The 19,198-nt window shown below is 42.7% G+C and overlaps 1 protein-coding gene and 1 long non-coding RNA gene across 3 annotated transcripts in view; both read right to left on the minus strand.

The window, feature by feature from the left end:
- Nucleotides 1-12,385, minus strand: part of RNF145 (ring finger protein 145) — a 46,428-nt gene extending 34,043 nt beyond the window's left edge. The window contains exons 1-2 of one of the 2 annotated variants that reach the window (XM_075441738.1): nucleotides 12,187-12,385; nucleotides 3,336-3,549 (exon numbers count right to left, since the gene is read on the minus strand). In XM_075441738.1, the coding sequence (XP_075297853.1) occupies nucleotides 3,336-3,519 (184 nt within the window). In that variant the 5' untranslated portion in view covers nucleotides 3,520-3,549; nucleotides 12,187-12,385. Of the gene's footprint in view, nucleotides 1-3,335; nucleotides 3,550-11,454; nucleotides 11,542-12,186 lie in introns of those variants that run through there. The other variant, XM_075441739.1, reaches the window with a different exon arrangement.
- Nucleotides 12,386-13,868: 1,483 nt separating this feature from the next.
- LOC142363976 (uncharacterized) lies at nucleotides 13,869-19,117 on the minus strand. Its single transcript, XR_012766064.1, has 3 exons — nucleotides 17,199-19,117; nucleotides 15,912-16,052; nucleotides 13,869-14,528 (listed from the first exon to the last, which is right to left on the minus strand). It is a non-coding gene; the product is annotated as an uncharacterized LOC142363976 (long non-coding RNA).
- Nucleotides 19,118-19,198: the final 81 nt, after the last annotated feature.

Consider the following 19,198-nt stretch of genomic DNA (forward strand, 5'->3'; position numbering starts at 1 on the left):
GCCAAACCTTCCGTGTGACTCCCTTCAGAGAAGAAAAGAATTTTTACTATTTTTAATATAATTTCTTGCTGAATATCACTAGTATGTGCACTTGAATTCGGGTTGAAACCCCATTTTATTTGATTCCCGTCTGTTCTTACAAATAACCACTGGATATGTCAAACTAAAAAAAGTAAAAATCAAGTACACAGTTTAATTCCTTTTAATCCCAAGCATCTCTAGCAATTTTAAATTAAGTCTTCAATGAATTACCTGGTAAACATCCTGTAAGGTGTACCAAAAGTACTTCCAGAAAGATACTGGGTAAGATGAATCAAATTTTAAGCTTTAAGAGATCCTGTGACCATCAAGTATGAATTTCCATACACAGAGAACAAGAATTTTTCAGCCAGAGACATTCCCGAATTGTTGCTTAACTAAGTTTGATGTTTGTCTTTTTAAGCACACTTAACAAATCTAGGCACGTTTTCAGAGGTGAAAAAATTCTAATAGTGATTCTAGAAAATTATTCATATGCAGGAAAACAGTATCATGAAACAAAGCAACATAACACAAACTTTATACAGAAGAGCTGAAGTGCATTTTGAAGACTACTGCAGGACATTCACAGGCTTTTCGTGCTTGCCAAAACAGTAACCACAGTGGTATTTGACAGACAAAGCTCAAACACAATTACTTTGCAATTTTTCCTATATTAAATTGATCTGTTTACATTCCACAATTCTAACCAGAAATTTATCTGCTGTTTGCACTGCTTTATGCATATTTAGTTAAACTTCATGCGGTTGAACTTGCGGTTGAGTGGTTATCACGACTATTTTCCTTCCCTGAAGCAGATAAGGGCTGTTTCATGAAAAGATATGAAAAGGAGAAGTTGTATGAAAGGACAAAGCCTAGAGGCTTTAATTACATTCCCAGTACTGCTAACTGGAACATGAATCGCACTGTAACATACATCACTTGATCAAAAACAATTTGCTTTTCAAACTTTCAGTCAAATCGCTGCAAGAACAAGAGTGCATGTAAACAGGAAAGATCTTTCTGATAATCCCCAGTTCTGAGCTAATTTCCAACTTTGGATCCTTAGTTCCAGGAAAAGGTTCACTATATTAAGATTGATATAGTTTACTGACTTTTATGTCTCTCTAATGAAATTGTTCCTTGAGCACCTGCCTTTAGATGCACCCAATTTCCCAAGCTGCCAGAAGCACTTCTACGATACAGTACCTTACACTGCCTATGTAAGAAATTCAGCGATTGTTGATATTGCAAAGCTGCCACAGCATTTGCTGACACTGTGTTTCCTAACCGCAAATATGAACAGTGGATTTTTTCCCTAAATAAAACAGATTATCATGTTGAAACATATCCATGGTAAGTTGTTATTTAAATTACAAACTGGCAGTTAATTTCCCCCAACGTATCTTCAAAGAAGCTTGATTTTCCAAACTGGTGGAAAAGTACTTTGTTTTCCTTACAAATCCAATTCATATATTTTGATACATCATTTTAATTAATGTTACACTGTAAACCGATGCAGTTAGATCTATGTAAAATCTTGTACAGGCATGCAAACTGATTTAGCCCAGCCTCACACTGACTCAGCTTAAAAAAAAAAAAAAAAACCACCACCAAGGAACTGAAACAAATCAACTTTAACTGGAAAGTACTAGCAAAGTTTTGTCACTGAAAACTGTTTGAAAATCTTTTAAAACGAGCAACTTGCTCGATGATTTAGAAGCCCTTCTTCATCAGTAACTACCAGTTGGAGCAGTAAAAGTACAGATGCTCAATACTGTAAAAGCGAAAAGTCAAAGAACTGCTGAGTGATTGTGCACCAGCACAAAAGCACCACTTGTATGAGGAGCACAAAGTCAGAATCCACTGGTTTAGTACTAAAATAGCATCCAGGTGAGAAATACTTTAGTAACAATACCTACCCTCTCTGTAGCGCTTTTTGTTGGTGTATCTCAACATACTTAAGCGAGGACAAGGTTATCAAACAACTATAAAGAGGGGCTGTGTCACAGCTGGAAATTATCCACTGACATCCTGATAGCTTACTGCACAACTGTTAGTTCTGTATTAGAAACTGATATGATTAACTAATTCCTAAAAGGTACTTGTGTGCATGAGTGCATGAGAAAGCCAGCTGTAGTCACATGCCACAACGGTCCTGTGTCACAGTCACCAGCAACAAACAAGTACTCTGTCCCACAAACATATGAAAAGGGCATAGAACTAACACCAGCTTTTTGCACTAAAAGTACATTGCTATCCCAGAATGAGTATAGTGGAGCCCTAACAAAGAAATCCACACGTGTTTTTAATGGCACTAAACAACTTCCAGACAATAGACATTTAATAGATTAAAAGAGAAAAGTCACATGCCAACACTTCCGCAGTTAAGATTAAAATCCTGGACATACTACTTCAAAAAAACACAGTCCTGTAACTACTTAACTAAAGGATGTTTCCCTTAGCTGATCACAGTACATCTTTATCCTCCAAAGCAATCTACAAGGAAGAGACACTCCAGAGTGGGAAAATTATACGCCAGCCATTTCTCTCCAAGCTAGGCAGCACTCACACAGGTGATCACTGGCTTATCAACCTCAACAGCCTGGATCCAATCCCTCATCAACCCCATGTGCAGTCACTAGATGAATCACATACCCACCTGGAGAGCAGGTCCCAGAACATCAATCCTTTCATCTCCTAAAAACAGACACTTAACATTCCAGAGCCAGACTTGCAGGTCAAGGTTCAAACCTCAGCTCCCTGAGCTGCGTCAGTAATTTTGTCCATTTATCTGCAACACAAGGACTCATCACCTGCTCTAATCCATTCACACTGTATATATGGTTCATAAGGTCGTAAACTGAAGAGCCATATCCATGCAGCACTGAAAGGTAACTTTCTGGTGCTGTGGTCACAGTCCAAACTTGGCAAACTTTTCCCTAGTTTCTATTTCATGCAAATTATATAAATTACAACACTTCTTCTCTGCACAGCATTTCACAGCATCTTTCTATCAGTTAGTCACAGGCCAAAGTCACTGTGCTATTCTTTCAGGGCATCATTCACGTTTCCACACACCAGGTTTACTCTATTTACATATCAAGGCTTAACACAAAGGTTCAGTAGAAGACCCTAGACAGGATTTCCTTAGTGCTAATATTAACAGTCCCTTACGCAGAACTGTAATCAATATATTATCATGGTATTCGTTGTAGTCAATATACTATCATGTTATTACCAGACTTAAAACTCTTGCAGTAAGCAAAATGGCATTTACTACAATAGCGTTTTGTCTCAAATACATGTGCACTTACCCACATAATGCATATTAAGGGCCAAGTACTTGTACTGGAAGAGAGGGTTGTTGTGCAGGCTACTTCTTTGGATCTGCTGGAAGAATGAGCTGACATCCCATCTGTACAAGACATCCAACAGCATGATGCTTGGGACCCTTAGGGCCACATTTAATACTGCCTCCAACTTCTCCTTTGCAGCCATTCTCTTCCCTTTCTGTGAATTGGCAGCAGACTGTAAATAGCACAAGACAGAGAAGAGTAATCAGATCAATCTCACTGTACAAACAGCTATTAGGCTTTGTGATCACATGAATGGGGCTTCCTGTGTGGCCACAAATGACAGAATGAATCAAATGAGTTAAATTCAAATCCAGACAGGACAGTTTCTATTTCTGCTACATAAAGGTCAATTTGCTAGCAATTTTTTCACAGCGATATTGTAAAATAATGAAGGGCGGGCAGGTTAATGACACAAAAATGGCTACAGGGTGTGCACTGAATAAACCTTCATTCTTATCTGCACTAATTCAGCACCCAAGACCCCAGCCAAAAGACTCCAATGTACTAGGTACTACATAAACACTAACACGATAAGCTTTAGAAAGCAATCATCAACAGAATTCAGACACTACCTCCCACTTAGCTCACCACTATTTCTATGCCTCTCAAATGAAATAACCACCATTTAAGAGTTCTTAACACAGTTTTGATTCACTTCTTCAATGCAAATTGAAGTAATTTTCCAATATCTCAGCTTTCAAAAAAATAATTTAAGGCATTCATTAACCTCCATGAATTTACACATTTACAGAATTTGAGGGCTGTGTGTTTCGAAGATTAGGACCAATAACGCAACTATTCTAGCCATTTTAATGTAATTCACTGCAAAGGATCATACAAACAAAAGACTATATCCTCACTCCAGAGTTCTAGAAGGTAATTTAATTTTGGAGCTTGAGATCAGAGAAGATGGATGCTGTAAGACAATGAAGGGTGCTCTTTTTTTTTTTTTTTTTTTTTTTAAGGACAGGAAAAAAATGCAAGTCCACAACAGCATCTCAAAAGAGATACAGTCACCAACAGGAGCACTCTAAAGAACAAAAGGATCAGTTTTCACATCCTGTCAGAGCACTGCCTTCAGCTGAGGCTTAGAGTTGTTCCCAAACAAAACGTGCTGGTTTTACCACACGCCACCTGCCCACCCTAGGAACAGCATTCACCCCAGGCTGTACCTGTGAGCCACCAATTAAATGCACTGTATTAGAGAAGTGCAGCTGAAATATTCAAGGCCAAGGGAGGGATGATCCAGCAAGTTTTACACACCAGCAGCCATTCAAACAAGTAAAAACAATCACCCGCAGCACAATCAGTCCCCCAATAGGGTCAGATTTAAGAAAAGGCTCCCAATCCCAATTATTAGGGGGACAACGGGAAAGAGCTGCATCCTGACCAAAGAAACAGAGAAATCTGCACTTGGAACAGCACTTTTTAAGCCAAGTTTTACAGGACCTAATTCGTATTATCTTTGTGCAAGTTTTATACTATCGAGCCAACATGAAAGTACAGCATGAAATGAAACCATGCTAATCAACAGAAATCAAAAAAACCTCTTCCTTCTTACATGGGGGGACACACGCACAATTCTCATGTGAAGTTTTATTTGCGTTGCCACAGCCAAGATGCTACCATAACCTGTTCGTGTGCACACCTAAAGCCACACTGACATTTGTCTAGGCATGATGACACAAAATTAATTCAGCTCAAGAAGTCAGGACAGATCAAAACTGAGACTTGGCTCAGTAAACCACAGGTTACAGAGCTGCTGCTCATCACCGTCTGGCCCACAGTCTAACTTTTCAAGTTATGTAAATGCAGGCACTTTTAAGGAGCTCTTGCAACAGCTCTCGAAACCCCAAAGACAGCACATCCTTCCCCTCGCACAGGAAGCGCCTCCCCACTACATCGGGCATCCCACACAATACCAGCATTTCACAATATTTCCCAAAACGAATTAAAAGGTCAGCCAGAAGACTACAGATATCTAGAATGCACAACCTAAACCACTGTGCAACCAGCTACTACAGAATACCAGCATTCAACATTTAGTGCGAATAAAAGACAGCGTTTAAACATACCGTATCATACAAACAAAAGTTGGGAGCTACACAGATTGTATACAAAGAGTTTTGCCACAATGCGTACTGAAATACAACCCTATGCTTGGCACATAGCTGAAGTAATTCATATCAAAACATTTTAAAATGTCCTGGAATTGTCAAAAAAATCTTTGGTTTTGCCAAGTTCGCAAAATGAATCAAAACTTTTAAATTAAGATGCCTCCTGTTTTTTTGCCAGGTTACTTTTCGAAGTAGATCAGGGCTTAGGCGTGGGTGGGAAATGACTTACAGATTTTCACCGTGTCATAAAAATACCCATGTAAAGTGATAACAAGCACCTGATTTCAAATGACATTCTCGTAACTGTCAAATCTTTCCCAGTCATCAACAACAGCCAAACATGTAGGACAAGAAGGAAACTTTCACTTGAGCTTTCACTTTCCTTAATTACTCCAAATGCAGAATTCCATGGACTTCTCCTAATACTGAAAGTTAACTGACACTCATCACATCCAAATTTGCCTCCAAAATTCCTACATGCATACTTGAGAACGTAAGAGAACTGAGAAGTGCAGCATTTATATTACCTAAGAAAACAATCGTAAAACAAAAGCAAAACAAACTTTGAAAACCACATTATGTCACAACGGATAGGCGATGAGAAGCAGCCACTGCAACTCTGCAGCATACTCTGTCACTGCCTGACAAAGCACCCCATACTAATAAGAAACCCTTTAAAATTAACTCCACTAGAAATGCGGATGTGTTAAATAAAGCCTCGGTTGTAATTGCTGCCAAGTTCTAACAGAACGTAATGCAGGCAAGCAACAAAGTCCATTGCTCTAAGCTCATTATACTGTAAAGAGCTCTCACAATACATTATTTTGATTAGTGTAAAAACAAACAAAAACCAAAAAACACCACAACATTAAATCTTTCAAACCTTTAGATAAATTATGACGACAAGAGTTGCTGGATGCTCAGACATTAGAAAAAAATTAGGTCACTGTTTTACACTGCCAAAAAATGGACAAGGAAGCCACTAGTTTGTGTTTCAAAATTTTTCTCCCATGATTTCAAGAATCTCCCTGTTTCAAATCAGGATAAGAAAAAGAACAGTCTAAAGAAGACCTTCAGACTCCACATCCTAAGTGAGTGCAAGCACAGTTGTGGTATTTGACCAAAACCACGCTTTAAAAATTTCTCATCATAACTGATCAATGCTCACGGAAACGTTTTTATTTTCTAACAACATGGTACTTCTCAAAAATCCCTCCCTCACCTGACATACCCATTTTGTCAGAAGCATATTCCTGGGTAGCTTTAAAGAAAACAGTAGAAATAGCAAGACACAATTGAAAAAAAAAAAAAAGACTACCAGTTTGTCCCAGGTCATTCCATCAGTAGAACAGATTAGCAGTAAACTTTAAAAAAGCCCTCAAAGGTAACATACTTTTTGCCTTCAAGAGAATTTTCTTTCTGAGGTTTTGTCATCATGTATAATTTTACCCTTTCAATTGAAGATGTGAATTATGTCACTTAAACCAGTCTGTTGTCTATGCACCAACTTAAATATAAATCTATCACGTCACAGGCAGAACCTACTCGCTGGTAAAGCAGTACAAGAGGCCGCACAAAATCTGCATCCCTTTACCCAAGCAGGTGTAATATTACACTAATACAGCAAAGTTTCTACATTTAGAAAAGCGTGAATTATAAAGTTACTTAGTGGCCACAGAAATACACTGGAATATCTGCAAATTTAAGAGTTACTCTAATACTACTGCCACCAAAAATCACCATAGAAAGATACAGTAATTCAATTTAGGATCAGAATTTCAAATGGCCTAATATCTGTGAACAAGATAGTCATTCTCCTACAGGATTACAACCTAAAACACTTGGAAAGATTGACCAAAAGAGACAACTTCAACTTCTGTTCCTCACATCTATGAAATTCTTGTTACTTTGGATACCTCTGTTAACAAGCAGACTTTAATCTGTAGTGCAGCTTCCACTTTACATTATTTTTCAGTGATACATTCTGAAACTAAAAACATCACCAGGAAAAGCTTTTGTTTTCCTACAGGGTAAACTTTGCTAGACAGATCTTGAAGAGGGAAAAAAGAAAAAACAGTAAAGCCAAAACAAAATATACAACCCCTATCTGTAACTACAGAAAAGTTCGGTTCAAAAACTAAAATTAGACCCATCAGCTGGGTGGCATTCACACACTCCCCAGAACCCCTCCTTCCATATGCCTGCCCTGTTCTTGGGAGCAAAGAGAAAGGAATTTTAAATATGGAAGAATTCCATTCTTCAGAGACTTAGATCTTCATATCATCTGTCTGGGAGGAAGAAAACAAAGAGAAGATAAGGGAAAGTACAGGACGAAAAGGTTTATCAGATATGCACTTAGAAAAGAATTTCCCTGTGTGAGTCTATAGAAAAAAAACCAGCTAGAACTCTGGAGAGTATGTGAGTCACCAATCCATCAAAACAGCTTTCCCATGCAGTCAGCAGCAAGGGAAGCAAAAGATGTCTTGTTCCATACAATTTAAATTGGCTAACAAGGACAGCACTCAAAAACTTCTGCTGAGAAGGCAGATACAGTGAGCATACCAAGTGCACTAACAAAGCAGTGAAACACTGCAGACACGTACGGTAACACCGTCATTAGGACCCGGTCAGCATTTCCAACAATGCTCAGTTTTTGTAGTTCACTAGACCAGTTCAGTAATGTCAAGTAATAACCAGAAAGTATTTAGCCTTCAATTTACAGGTTTAGAGAGAGTCGGGCAGCAGACTACTTGATCTTGCTATGTAAGAAGTTAACAAGAACAAACGAAATTTTTTTTCCTTTTTTCCCCCCATCTGGTCTAACAATTTGGATTGCTACAGAGCTGCTGCAGTGGTGTGACTAGAGAACTGTTATTTCTACCTAGAAAACAACTGAGTTCCTAAATTCTTACTCACCCAAGACTTGTTCAGTTGTGAACTGAGTCAAAGCTAAGGTTAATAATTCCGAACAAACACATACCTTGCAAAAAACAACTTTTGTTGCAAAACAAATGAGGTCAACTTCCTACGAACTCACAGGGACATAAGTGAGCATGCATTCACATTAAAAGCATATTAAAAATGGACAAAAACAACTAGAGACAGTTAACTATTTAGAAGAAAAAACAAAATCCACATTTCCAACATTCATTAATTCTAGCAAGTTCTGTACGAGGCAGAAGAAAATCAATTCAAGAAATTAGGATACTTATCACAGAGCTGTGAAGTTAAAGTTTTATTCAAAGATTTATATCCGGAGTACTTTGGTATACTACGAGCAGTTCCAGTACACTCTCAATTATATAGCAAGTGTATTATTTATAGGTAGCCTGTAAAACATCCTGTGTCTTTCATTTTTCATAATGAGCAGGTAAGAGCAGGGAACTGAATTCTGGGACTAGCACATGTTAACAAAGGTTAATAAATCCATCAGGTATGCAGTAAAATCTTTCTGTGGATTCCTCCACGATCAGCACTCTGCCTGCATATGATCAGTTCAAATCCAGTCACACTAAGAGGGGCTGCTTGTTTTTTAGATCACAGATTTGTCGAGTTCAGTTACGCACCTGAAAGACAGGAAACTAATTAATTAAGATAAAAACATAACTAATAACACCTTTACGTAAAATCTTCAGAAAAAAAATCTAGACTGAACCAACACACTGAACTGCTCCGAGGTCAGTTTTGACTCTACAGTTTCCTGCCTGTCCAAGGTTTGGTTTAATAACTAGTCGTTCAGCACTTTTTTTTGCCGTCACAGCTACGTTTGCAAGCCTACACCTAGACCTAGAAGCCTGCCTAACAACATTCTGAGAAAATCTGGGCAGCAATCCCAAAGCACCTCTGCAGAGGACAGAATACCCAGAGGACCCGCACACAAAGCATTAATGACAGTCCAAGATGATGCAGCCTGTGACAACCCACCTCAGAAAGCCTGGATCACAGGAAGACCAGCCACACAAGTAAAGCTGGCATACCCCACCAACCTCACAAAAAAATCCTGCAACCCAAATGTGTTACCAGGATGAAGTTACACGACAGGGTGAAACATACTTCATCCCTCACAGCTGCTCATTTAGTTTTTAGCCATTTCAGATACAGACACAGCCTATGTTTAGAACCTGCAATGCCAACAACTAGTCACCTGACTGGTAAGAAGTTAAAATATTTTTAAGACTTTCAAGATTTCTCTAGGTCAATATTGATAAAGTTTCCATTGCTGTTACCGCCTTAGCTATTTGAGTCCTGTGAAAAAAGAGCATCAGTTTCCAGGGCTGTCAAACAGGCAGCTTAGCTTCCTGCAGTACCAGACTCGCACGACAGAAAGATCAAACAAATGGTGAAAACACTTCGAAAAGTCCCTTTTAAAACTCCAAACTCAAGACACGCAACCAAAAAAATTTTCCAGAAAAAAAAAAAAATATCACAAAATGAAGCACCCACCTTTGAATGTTCCTTTCAAGTATGCAACTAATTACAAAGCAGCAGGACTTCTCTAAAATGAAAGGAAATGTTATAAAAGTAAAGGCAGGGAAACTGGCACATGGACGTCTGCATCATATTGAAGGCGCTAGACAAGCGCACGCACTTAAAAAGCAAAACTACAGTGAACTGTCCACTTTATAACCACATCAAACACTGCCAGGGGTATTTGGAGCTAAAAATGGACTCAGAAAGAGCACAAATCACCACACGAATATAAAGAGTTCCAGAGGACTGAAATAGAAGCCATTCGCATGTCTGTGTAAAGAGGAGGAAACCAACCGCAGTTTAGCAAACCACTTAGAGAATGCTTTTGAGAGTGCAACACAAAACACTAAGGAGGCTTACAAAGTTTTCCACAACACACCCATCCGTTCACATCTTACTGGCACGATGTGCGTTTCTGCATCTGCACCACGGACTCCAGCTGCTGAACCGGAGTGAGATACTCGTTCTCTTTCCACCCTCTCCAAAGGAAGGAATTCCCCCATATTTTTTCTAACACCCACTGCTCAGTTCGTATGTCCACCAGAAGAAGTAGGTTGCTGTAACATCAGCAGTTCCTCCTAAGACTGATATAAACAAGGTGAATCCTGTGTTTTGGACAGGCAGCAGCTTTATGTTGCTCTCTAAGATTTCTGATGATCCTTCCACATTATGATGGTCACAAGGACGTTTCCTAGTGCTAACAAGTTTAAGAATTAATAAAATTAAATCCTTTCATGACACTCTGGCTCAACAACCAGCAGCTGATTATCATACTTCTTTAAACTGACCAGAAACAAAAAAAAACTACAGTTACTTATGCACAGGTAGCTCGTTATTTAAGATAACTGGCAAAAATAAGCCAAGGTTGCAGATAAGCCAAAGTCATATGGTGCAATACCTTAACAGCTCTCACCTCTATTTTTTTTTTCAATATTTAAATCTATCTTCATTAACCTATAAACAAAAGTGATCAAAGAAAACAATTAAAAATCGTTTCCCAAGTTTGATCTCTAGGGGTGCATTACACACATTAAAAAACCCCTAATACAAGTATCACTAAAAGGATCCAAGTCCCAAGTCCACAAAACAATTTAACAGAAACTCTTGTACTAAAAATTGCAGGAGAAATGAATACAGCAACGCCTACAGACTTAAAAAAAAAGTATTTTGAATGAGATCACAAATGGCTAATGAGTCAAATATCTTACAGAAATCCCCTTTTTCACTGGCAAACAAAAGGGGTTTTTTGCCTCTAATGTATACTGTTCTCCCCTGTTCAGTGACACGTCCATTAAACAAAAAACCCACCTTTTTTTCACTTTATTCTCCCAAGCACATCGCTTGTGCACCAGCCCCCTCCCACACACCCCCAAAAAGGCAGCACAACCAAAAGCTCAGAATCCCTCTAAGAGCAACCATCTGCCGCAAGCGTACTTAACGCACAGAAGCACTCTCGATCACATAAAAAAATGAAAATTCTCATCGCAAACCTTATTTCAAAAGGCTACAGAAGGTCTCCAAAAAATCGACTGAGGCGACATCAATGGGAAAGAGAGAGAAAGCCCCGTTCCTCCCGCTGCGGAGAGGCTGCTCCTTACATAAGCATCACCATATGCCGCCGGGCCTCCCCCCGCGCCCCTCCGCGCCTCCCGCCGCCGGGCCAGGGCGCTGACAGCCGGCCGCGGAACCCGCCGGGCGAAGCCGGAGCCCGGCGAGGGAGGGCAGCACCGCAGCCTCCGCGCCGAAGCCCGGCACCTCGGTCACGACCGCAGCGCCGAGCGACTCATCCCCGGGGCGCGGGTCCAGCTCCGCCGCCGGGCCGAGCACACGTACGCATGCATGCGGGCGGGCGGGCGGGCAAACTCTGCGACACCCCCCCCGCCGCTCCACGCACGCTCCCCAACCGGCGGCTTTACTGCCTGCCCGCCCGGGCAGACTCCCGCATGCGGCCCCGGTGCTGCAGAACCGCCCCCCCCCCCACAGCCTCCCCGGTCCCGCCGCCTCTGAACTCTAGTAACCCCGCGGAGCTCGCTGCAAGCCGGCGGGGGGGGAGGAGGAGGAGGAGGAGGGCGGGGAGGAGGGGCGCGCTGCGCACAGGGAAGGTCGGGGGAAGCCCCACCACACGGACACGCGGGCGGGCAGCGGGGGTGGGCGGGGGGCGCCTCGGCCCAAGGGGCGGGGGAGGGGCAGGCGCGCGTCTGAGGCGGCGGGTGGGGAATCACCTGGGCCGGCGGGGTTGCTGCCGCTGCCTCCTCCTGCTCCTGCTCCCCGGTGGTGCGGCGGGGCTCCGCGCCTCACAGCGACAGCGGCGGCTCGGTGCCCAGCGGCGGCAGAGCGGCTCCTCGAGGCACCATGGCCGCGCCGCGCCCGCCTCAGGGCGCCGACACCCCACGCTCCCGCAGACGGGCGGCCATGGCCCCGCTGCCTGCGCGCGCGCGCCGCCCCGCTCCGCGCATGCGCCCGCCCCGCCCGCCTCGGAGCGGCGCAGCGCAGGGCGGGCCGCGCGTCCGGCTCCTCCGCCCCCGCGCTGCGAACGGGCCCCGGGGCGGGGGGGGAGCGGGACCCGGGTTTGGGGCGGAAAGCGGAGTTTCGGGCGTAGGAATCAGGCGGGGGAGGCTGCGGGCGGGTGCGCTCCGCGGGGAGGGCTCCCTGCCGGGCAGCGGGGCTCTGTCCTTAGCGCCGGGGCAGCTCGGCGCCAGCCACCCTGCCGCCACGTTGTTACCCTTTACTTACCCCCCCCCCCCCCCCCCTTCCCCAAAAGCCAGAGGTTTGGGGTTAAATTCCAAAGGGGGAGCAGGGTTTTAGGTTTGGATCCTGCAGGAACGTGGAGGACTCGTCACGGCAGCTGCAAGTCTGAAAGATGAGTCACGGGAGTCGGCCGGCAAAATTAGAGGTAGCGCCTGGGCAGATGTTGGAAAAGGCAGCTCAGCTATTTTAATAACATTCTGTGCTGGCCTTAGGAACACAAAACGCTGTATTAATTTAAAATACTAAGGTTGACTATTTTTTTTTCCAGTCGAGCAGTGCAGAATCTACAGTAACCCTTGTTGTGATATCTACCAGAAAAGCACTGGACTTTATTCTTCTGCCGTTGTGCTGCTCCAGCTGGAGACCTGTGCGAGGGGCAGTTCCCCGGCAGCACAGCCCCCCTGCCCAGGAGTTCACGGCCCTTGCCTAAAAGGCTCACTCGTATTTACTCCTGCTGTAAAGGCTGCGTGGCCAGACCCTAGCGTGGACTCCTAAGGGCTAAGGAAAAAATTATGACCCAAGAGAAGTAATGTTTTTTACGTTAATGTTTGAAAAATTACAAAGCCACGTTGTCTCGGACATGAAAAACTTTGCTGCAGTGAGGAATGAGGGAATACACTGAACTGGAAAATCCTGTAGTTCACAAGGGTTGGGCTAGCCAACTTAGCAATTGCTTTTTTCCTGCCATCTCTAATGAGAACTGGAGCATTCCGCAGGCGTGGGCATTAACAATGCGTAGCCTCAACACAATGTCTTCGTGAAGTAGATTAAAGGGTTTGGGTGTCTGTCCACACTTTGCTTTGCAAAATTGCCCTTGTCTGAGTACCCAAAGGTTTTCAAAACACCAGAAGAAGGAGGTAGTTTGAACACGTCTGTGTTCGCTTCTGTCAGAACTGTGGCAACGCTGAGGCGGCTGTATTCGGTGTTATCTCTGGACCTGTCCTCTCCCGAACTCCCGTCAGCCCAGAGCGCAGCAGAAGGGAGACCAAGTGGCGCAGCTGCCAGAGGTCTCTCAGACGGAAGCCTTTGCTCAGGCACCATAGAGGAGCTCAGGTTATTGACACAGTTCTTCACAAGCTTCAGATTTTAACGCTATTTTTAAAATAACAGGCTTTTTTATTGTAAAGCTTTTCATTTAAATCTATTGGTACATGCCAGGATTCCTAAACTCAGTAATTCCTCTCTTCAGAAACCACAAAGAAGCATGTCCAGCCAAACTAAGGACATGCATATCCATGTGATTATTACTCATAAGCACTCTGTGCTCTGGTCAGGCTTACAAGATCTATAGAGACCCTTCTGCACAGGGCTTCTCTGATGAGTTTCTCTCCTAAGCAGTTCATTTCCTCCTTTGTCACTTAACAGTGACAGTAACACATTACAAGCGCTTGCAGCTCTTGTTTTATGCATCTTTTTATTAATCTTGCCACTATCACCTAGTTCTGTTGGTGTATCTGGGGTAAACACAGCACTTCCGACCCTGGACTCCTGCAAAGAACATGGGAAAACAACGGCTTCGCCAGTCTCCAGCCACCCCATTGTTCTGCCTGGCTCAGCCTACTCACTGCTGCGTCAGTCTTCACTAATACTTCCCAGCACCCCACTTCTTATCACAAGGAGTATGAACCAGCTGTCATATAAGGCATAAGAATTTCAGCTTCATTTCTAGGGCCTGCTTGTCTTCTCATGCCGTACATGGGAAAAAAATCATGAGTCACTTCTTTTCTCCTCTTTGTGGGTTTGGTTCATTGCTGACTCAGGCCAGGGGTGATGGCGCGGGATCTGTAAGTCCTACCGCCTGTCTTCAGTGCTGCTTCTGAGAAAACAGACAGCAAGCAGCAGAGAGAGAGACAAACACATAGTCACAACTGTAAACAGCAACAGGTATTTGTAGGAGATGGAGTAGAAATCTCTATTATTATTTTAGAAGTAATTATATCATCAAAGTATTGTAGCAAATCACCAAAGTTCTCACTTCAGTTTGCAAGCAAACAATAGGAACCAAAGCCCATCTTTATTTCATTGTATCATCTCTCAGCATTTAATTCTGAAAATGTCTTAGTTCACAAAAGCACAGGTTTTGTAATGGGCAGATCAGGTATGTGGCATTACCACTGTCTTGTCAGGCACGTCTTTTTAAAAGCAGCTCAACTTTCTGCTTCATTTTTCTGGAATTTTAAAAGCCTTTCCTGCATTTGACACTGGCTAAGAATTCTGAATTCAATGAGTGTTTATCTCATTATTAACAGAGGCATTTGGATTCCCAACTTTTCAGTGATCAGCAACAGAGGACTAAAGGGGGCCACTATGGTGACACCTCATTAAAACTTTCAAAAAGGCCTTCTCCGAGTTCAGATAATGTGGAAGCTTGACTGTCCATGCGGATGGACAAATGCCAGCACCCCAAACTGCTTACAAAGAAAATCCCTCATAAGAATTCTCAAGAGCAGCAAAATACACTGACATGGAGGGACACTGCACGCCTAAGGTGGAAAATAACATGGGCAGTTTTATTTGAAGCCTTTTACAAGCCATTGTTTCAAGAAATATTCATACATACATACGTAAAAGCAATGGAATGTCTTAACAAGTAGGCCATATTGCATAATGTCAATAATGCAAAAGTCAAATAATGCAAAAAATTAAGATTGCCTGCAAAACCTAACTTGGGGACTTGTGTATGCCTTGTAACACTGATGGCAGCGAGTCCCCAAAGCCTGCGTGTTCTCTTCCTGCAATCTTATCCCATTCACTAAACAAAGGAACAAATAAACTTTAATTCCTACAAAAACACATACCCAGACACAGGAGGTGGGAGCATTACTGGGTCCCACAAGAGCAACAGAGCCAGTGCACCTCTTTCTCTGGTTTACCTGCCCTCACTCCATAGCCTTATCTCAGAAATTCCCCCACCTTTTCCTGTCTGTGACGGTATTTCCTAAATTTCTCCCCGTCACTTAGCTTCTCACCGACCCTCATTTTTCCTCTCATTCTCACTGCTTTTCAGAGTTCTTTCTAGCAATTCAGCTAGTTCCAGTTTCTCAATTTCATATTTATTTTCAGTCTCTTCAGGAAACCACTTCTGCAGTATCTCTGATAATTACATATCTCATATGATTACATATATTTTTACCGCTTTCATAACACTGGAGAGCGCTGACTCCAAACAAATAAACAGCTGCTGTGATTTACAACTTACCTAAAGGAAAGCCATAGCAATCTCTGTGTTGAGAAGCTAGAGAGCTGGGTGGTGATGTAAGCAAAGCGATGAATCAGGTTTTGTTTGGCAAACAAAAGCATCACAGTTCTCTCCCAAGATCCCTTGCCAGTGGGGCATAATCTAGAATACAAAGAATCGAAGTAAATAAAATAAAAATAATTGGGCTGAATAGTGGTAGAAGAATAACAGTTGCATTCAGAAACTGGAGAATCATATGGTATACTGGTACAAGCCTCTAGTATTTATAGCATCTCACAGTGCCAACATTAATTAAATAATCCTGAAAAAACTCCTGCAAGGAAACTATATAAATCTTATTGTAACCTCCACTTTACTGATAAGGAAGATGAGACAGATACTTACTGTGTCAGTGATAACTTGAAAACATGTTTCATCTCCCAACTTGAGACATTTCCACGTCTCCAGCTGAGCTGTCAGCTACGACAGCACACCACATTACTGGACGCTGGAAATTCAGCTCTCGGTGTTTTGCCCGGAGTCACGCAGGGACCCGGAATCAGAGCTTGCATTCAAATGCTGCATTGCTAGGGCACAGTGATGGCAGTGTCCAGTAAGCCATGCTGTCTGTTCTATTCTATTTAAGTGGTCACGAACAGCACAGAAGGCTTTCACACACATCTGCATTGGGCTGGAACCACCTGGATTGTATAGACTTGAAGAGTCTGACATTGTGAAATATCATTCCTTTTACCGCTTGCTTAGAACAAATTATAAAACAGAAGTGGGACTGCAAAAACGTAATAAATAAGAAAGTATTGTAGGAAATAGTAAAAAGAGTCGAGAAGGGAAACCAAAAAGTGTAAAACAGAGTAAAATACACTGGTACCAAATTGTATTTTAAGGATTCTTCTATTCCTGTTGGAGAATATGGGCTATGCTCTAGATTTTTTTCCAACATGGGTTCAATTTAAAAGTGGGGTAGAGAGATGGGTGCATATTCAAATGAGTTTTCTGAACCAAAAAGCAATTTGAAAAAAAAAAAAAGTTGCAAAACCATGAAATCTGAGGTGTTGGCCCATTCATAGTCTGCATCACATCAACATCCGCACTGACTCTCCACCATTAAAGTCACTGAATATAACAAACACTTCGCATCTCTCAGCCCTGCAATGCCATCACTTTTTGCCTTCTAACTCCTTAGATCACATACAGATGTGATCTAATCTTTCTCTTAATTCTTAAAGCAACCTTTTGAGCTTTCCACAAAGTTTTCAGATTTAAATGATGATTTTAAAGGATTCTTACCTAGCATCCCTCAGAGTTCCTAGTGGGAATTTTGCTTTCTTATATGCAGCATGAACAGCAATTCGGAGATGAGCTCCTAGGCGTCAGTAGTTATGCACAGGAGTGAATTCCTCAGAACGCTCAGAAATGCTTGCTGTGAACACAAGGTGCTGGAAGGGAGCCAGCAGGCATCAATTTGACACACAGTCACTTTTTTTTATTTCACCCTGGAGCATCCCAGGATGTAGTGCACATCAAGGTGAAAAAGAATGTGCATTTCCTTTAAAACTTCCCCACTGCTTTTCCTTCCTCAGTGCTCTGCTAGAGCGTACCACAGTGTAAACCCAGAGAGTACCACCACAAAATGAACTCCTGAGTACGAAGAAAAGATTATGCTGTTTGGGCTCTGAATGGTAATTATATGGTCTTAGTCAAATTACCACTTTGCACTTATTAGCGTTAGGATTGAGCACCACCATGCGTTTTCACAGCTAAGTAAAAGGACGTATTTATCTGTGCCACGTGAATGTTGTCAGGATCAGAGCATTTTTTTAACATCACGTAGTGCAAGGACATCCTAGTCATAGCTCAGGATACCAAAACACCAGTATCATACCTGAAACAAAATATGCATGAATACTTAACGCTTTTTCATATTACTCCTCAAACAGGAAAAAAAACAAAACCCAAACACTAAAACCCTACTGCCTCCTCTTCAACAGAGCTTTTTAAAAGCCAACCAAAATAATAAAAAATACATTAAAAAGATAACAGAGACACAATCACACTATATGTCATTTTTGCAGCCTGAATTTTTAAACAGGCCTGGAGGGTGCATAGTTTTATGACAGGGCGTGACTTCAATTACTAGTTGCAGCTTTGGAAGCTTTCCAGCACTACTGTAATGTGCTGCCTCTGTGCAGAGGACAACTCTGTGTCATTAAAGGAAAAAGAAAACACTTTGTGACTGGGATGCACACATAATGACTGGTTTTATGTGGATTTATGTGCAGTCAGAAGCTAAAGTCGACACGAACAGTCACTACAGTAGTCTCCCATTTGTACTAGTCTTTTGGAAACTGAAGTGCTTTTATGCTAAAACCTGAATATAGAACTCAAAATACATATTCTGGCAGGAAATACAATAAATTCATATCCACTCAGGAAAGAAATCAGGCTTCTAGACATTTTTGTTTATACTGTGCTGCTTTGCTGAGATTTACTCTACACTAGGAATGGGTCTCAAAAGTTACAGCAGCCATTCTGAAGCAGCTTGTACTTGGTTCACGGCTACTTACCTCTGCTCTTTCGTTCCCTTCCCTATTTATCACCAAACAACAAAAAAAAAAAAAAAAAGAGAAAATTTATCTAGCCTCTCTACAGACCAAGACCCAAGATGAGGGAGGACCGAAACTTTCACTTCCTCCCTCAAATTTAACACCATCTCAACCGATGCCAAGGGGAACTGCAGTCTGCACCATCTCCACTTGATTTCACATACGTAACAAACCAGACTTTACTGCAGAACAATTCTCTTTCCTTTGAAGTATTTCTGCAAAGCAGAATACCTGAGAGCAAAAGGCCATCTTTGTGCAAAATATTTTTTTCTTCTGCATCTGTTGCCTATGCACAAAACCACTGCAGCTGAAGCCAGTTCCCAAGAACCCCACCAGCAGCTGAGGCATCACCCTCGATTGCACAGACACAAACAGGTAAGCCTGGGGAGTCAGCTGAGGAGCTAAGAAAGCTTTGGGTCAGGATCCCTGGGTTCAGAGCAATCTCACGTCAGGGGTAACAATGGGAGAGACACTGGTGGCAACAGCTGCCGTGGCAGCTGCTCCCGCTGGCCTCCCTGGGCCCTCGCCGAGCTGCGGAGGGGCTCCAGGGCAGCTCAGCCCCGCGGCCGGCAGCCAGCGCAGCGTGGAGCCCGGGCAGGGCCCTCGCTCCGTGGCTTTTACCTCACGAACACAAACCCCGACACCCTGACCGGGCCTGCGGGGCGAGCAGCGGCCGCACGGGCG

The sequence above is a fragment of the Opisthocomus hoazin genome, chromosome 22 (genome assembly GCF_030867145.1).
Source record: "Opisthocomus hoazin isolate bOpiHoa1 chromosome 22, bOpiHoa1.hap1, whole genome shotgun sequence".
NCBI lineage: Eukaryota > Metazoa > Chordata > Aves > Opisthocomiformes > Opisthocomidae > Opisthocomus > Opisthocomus hoazin.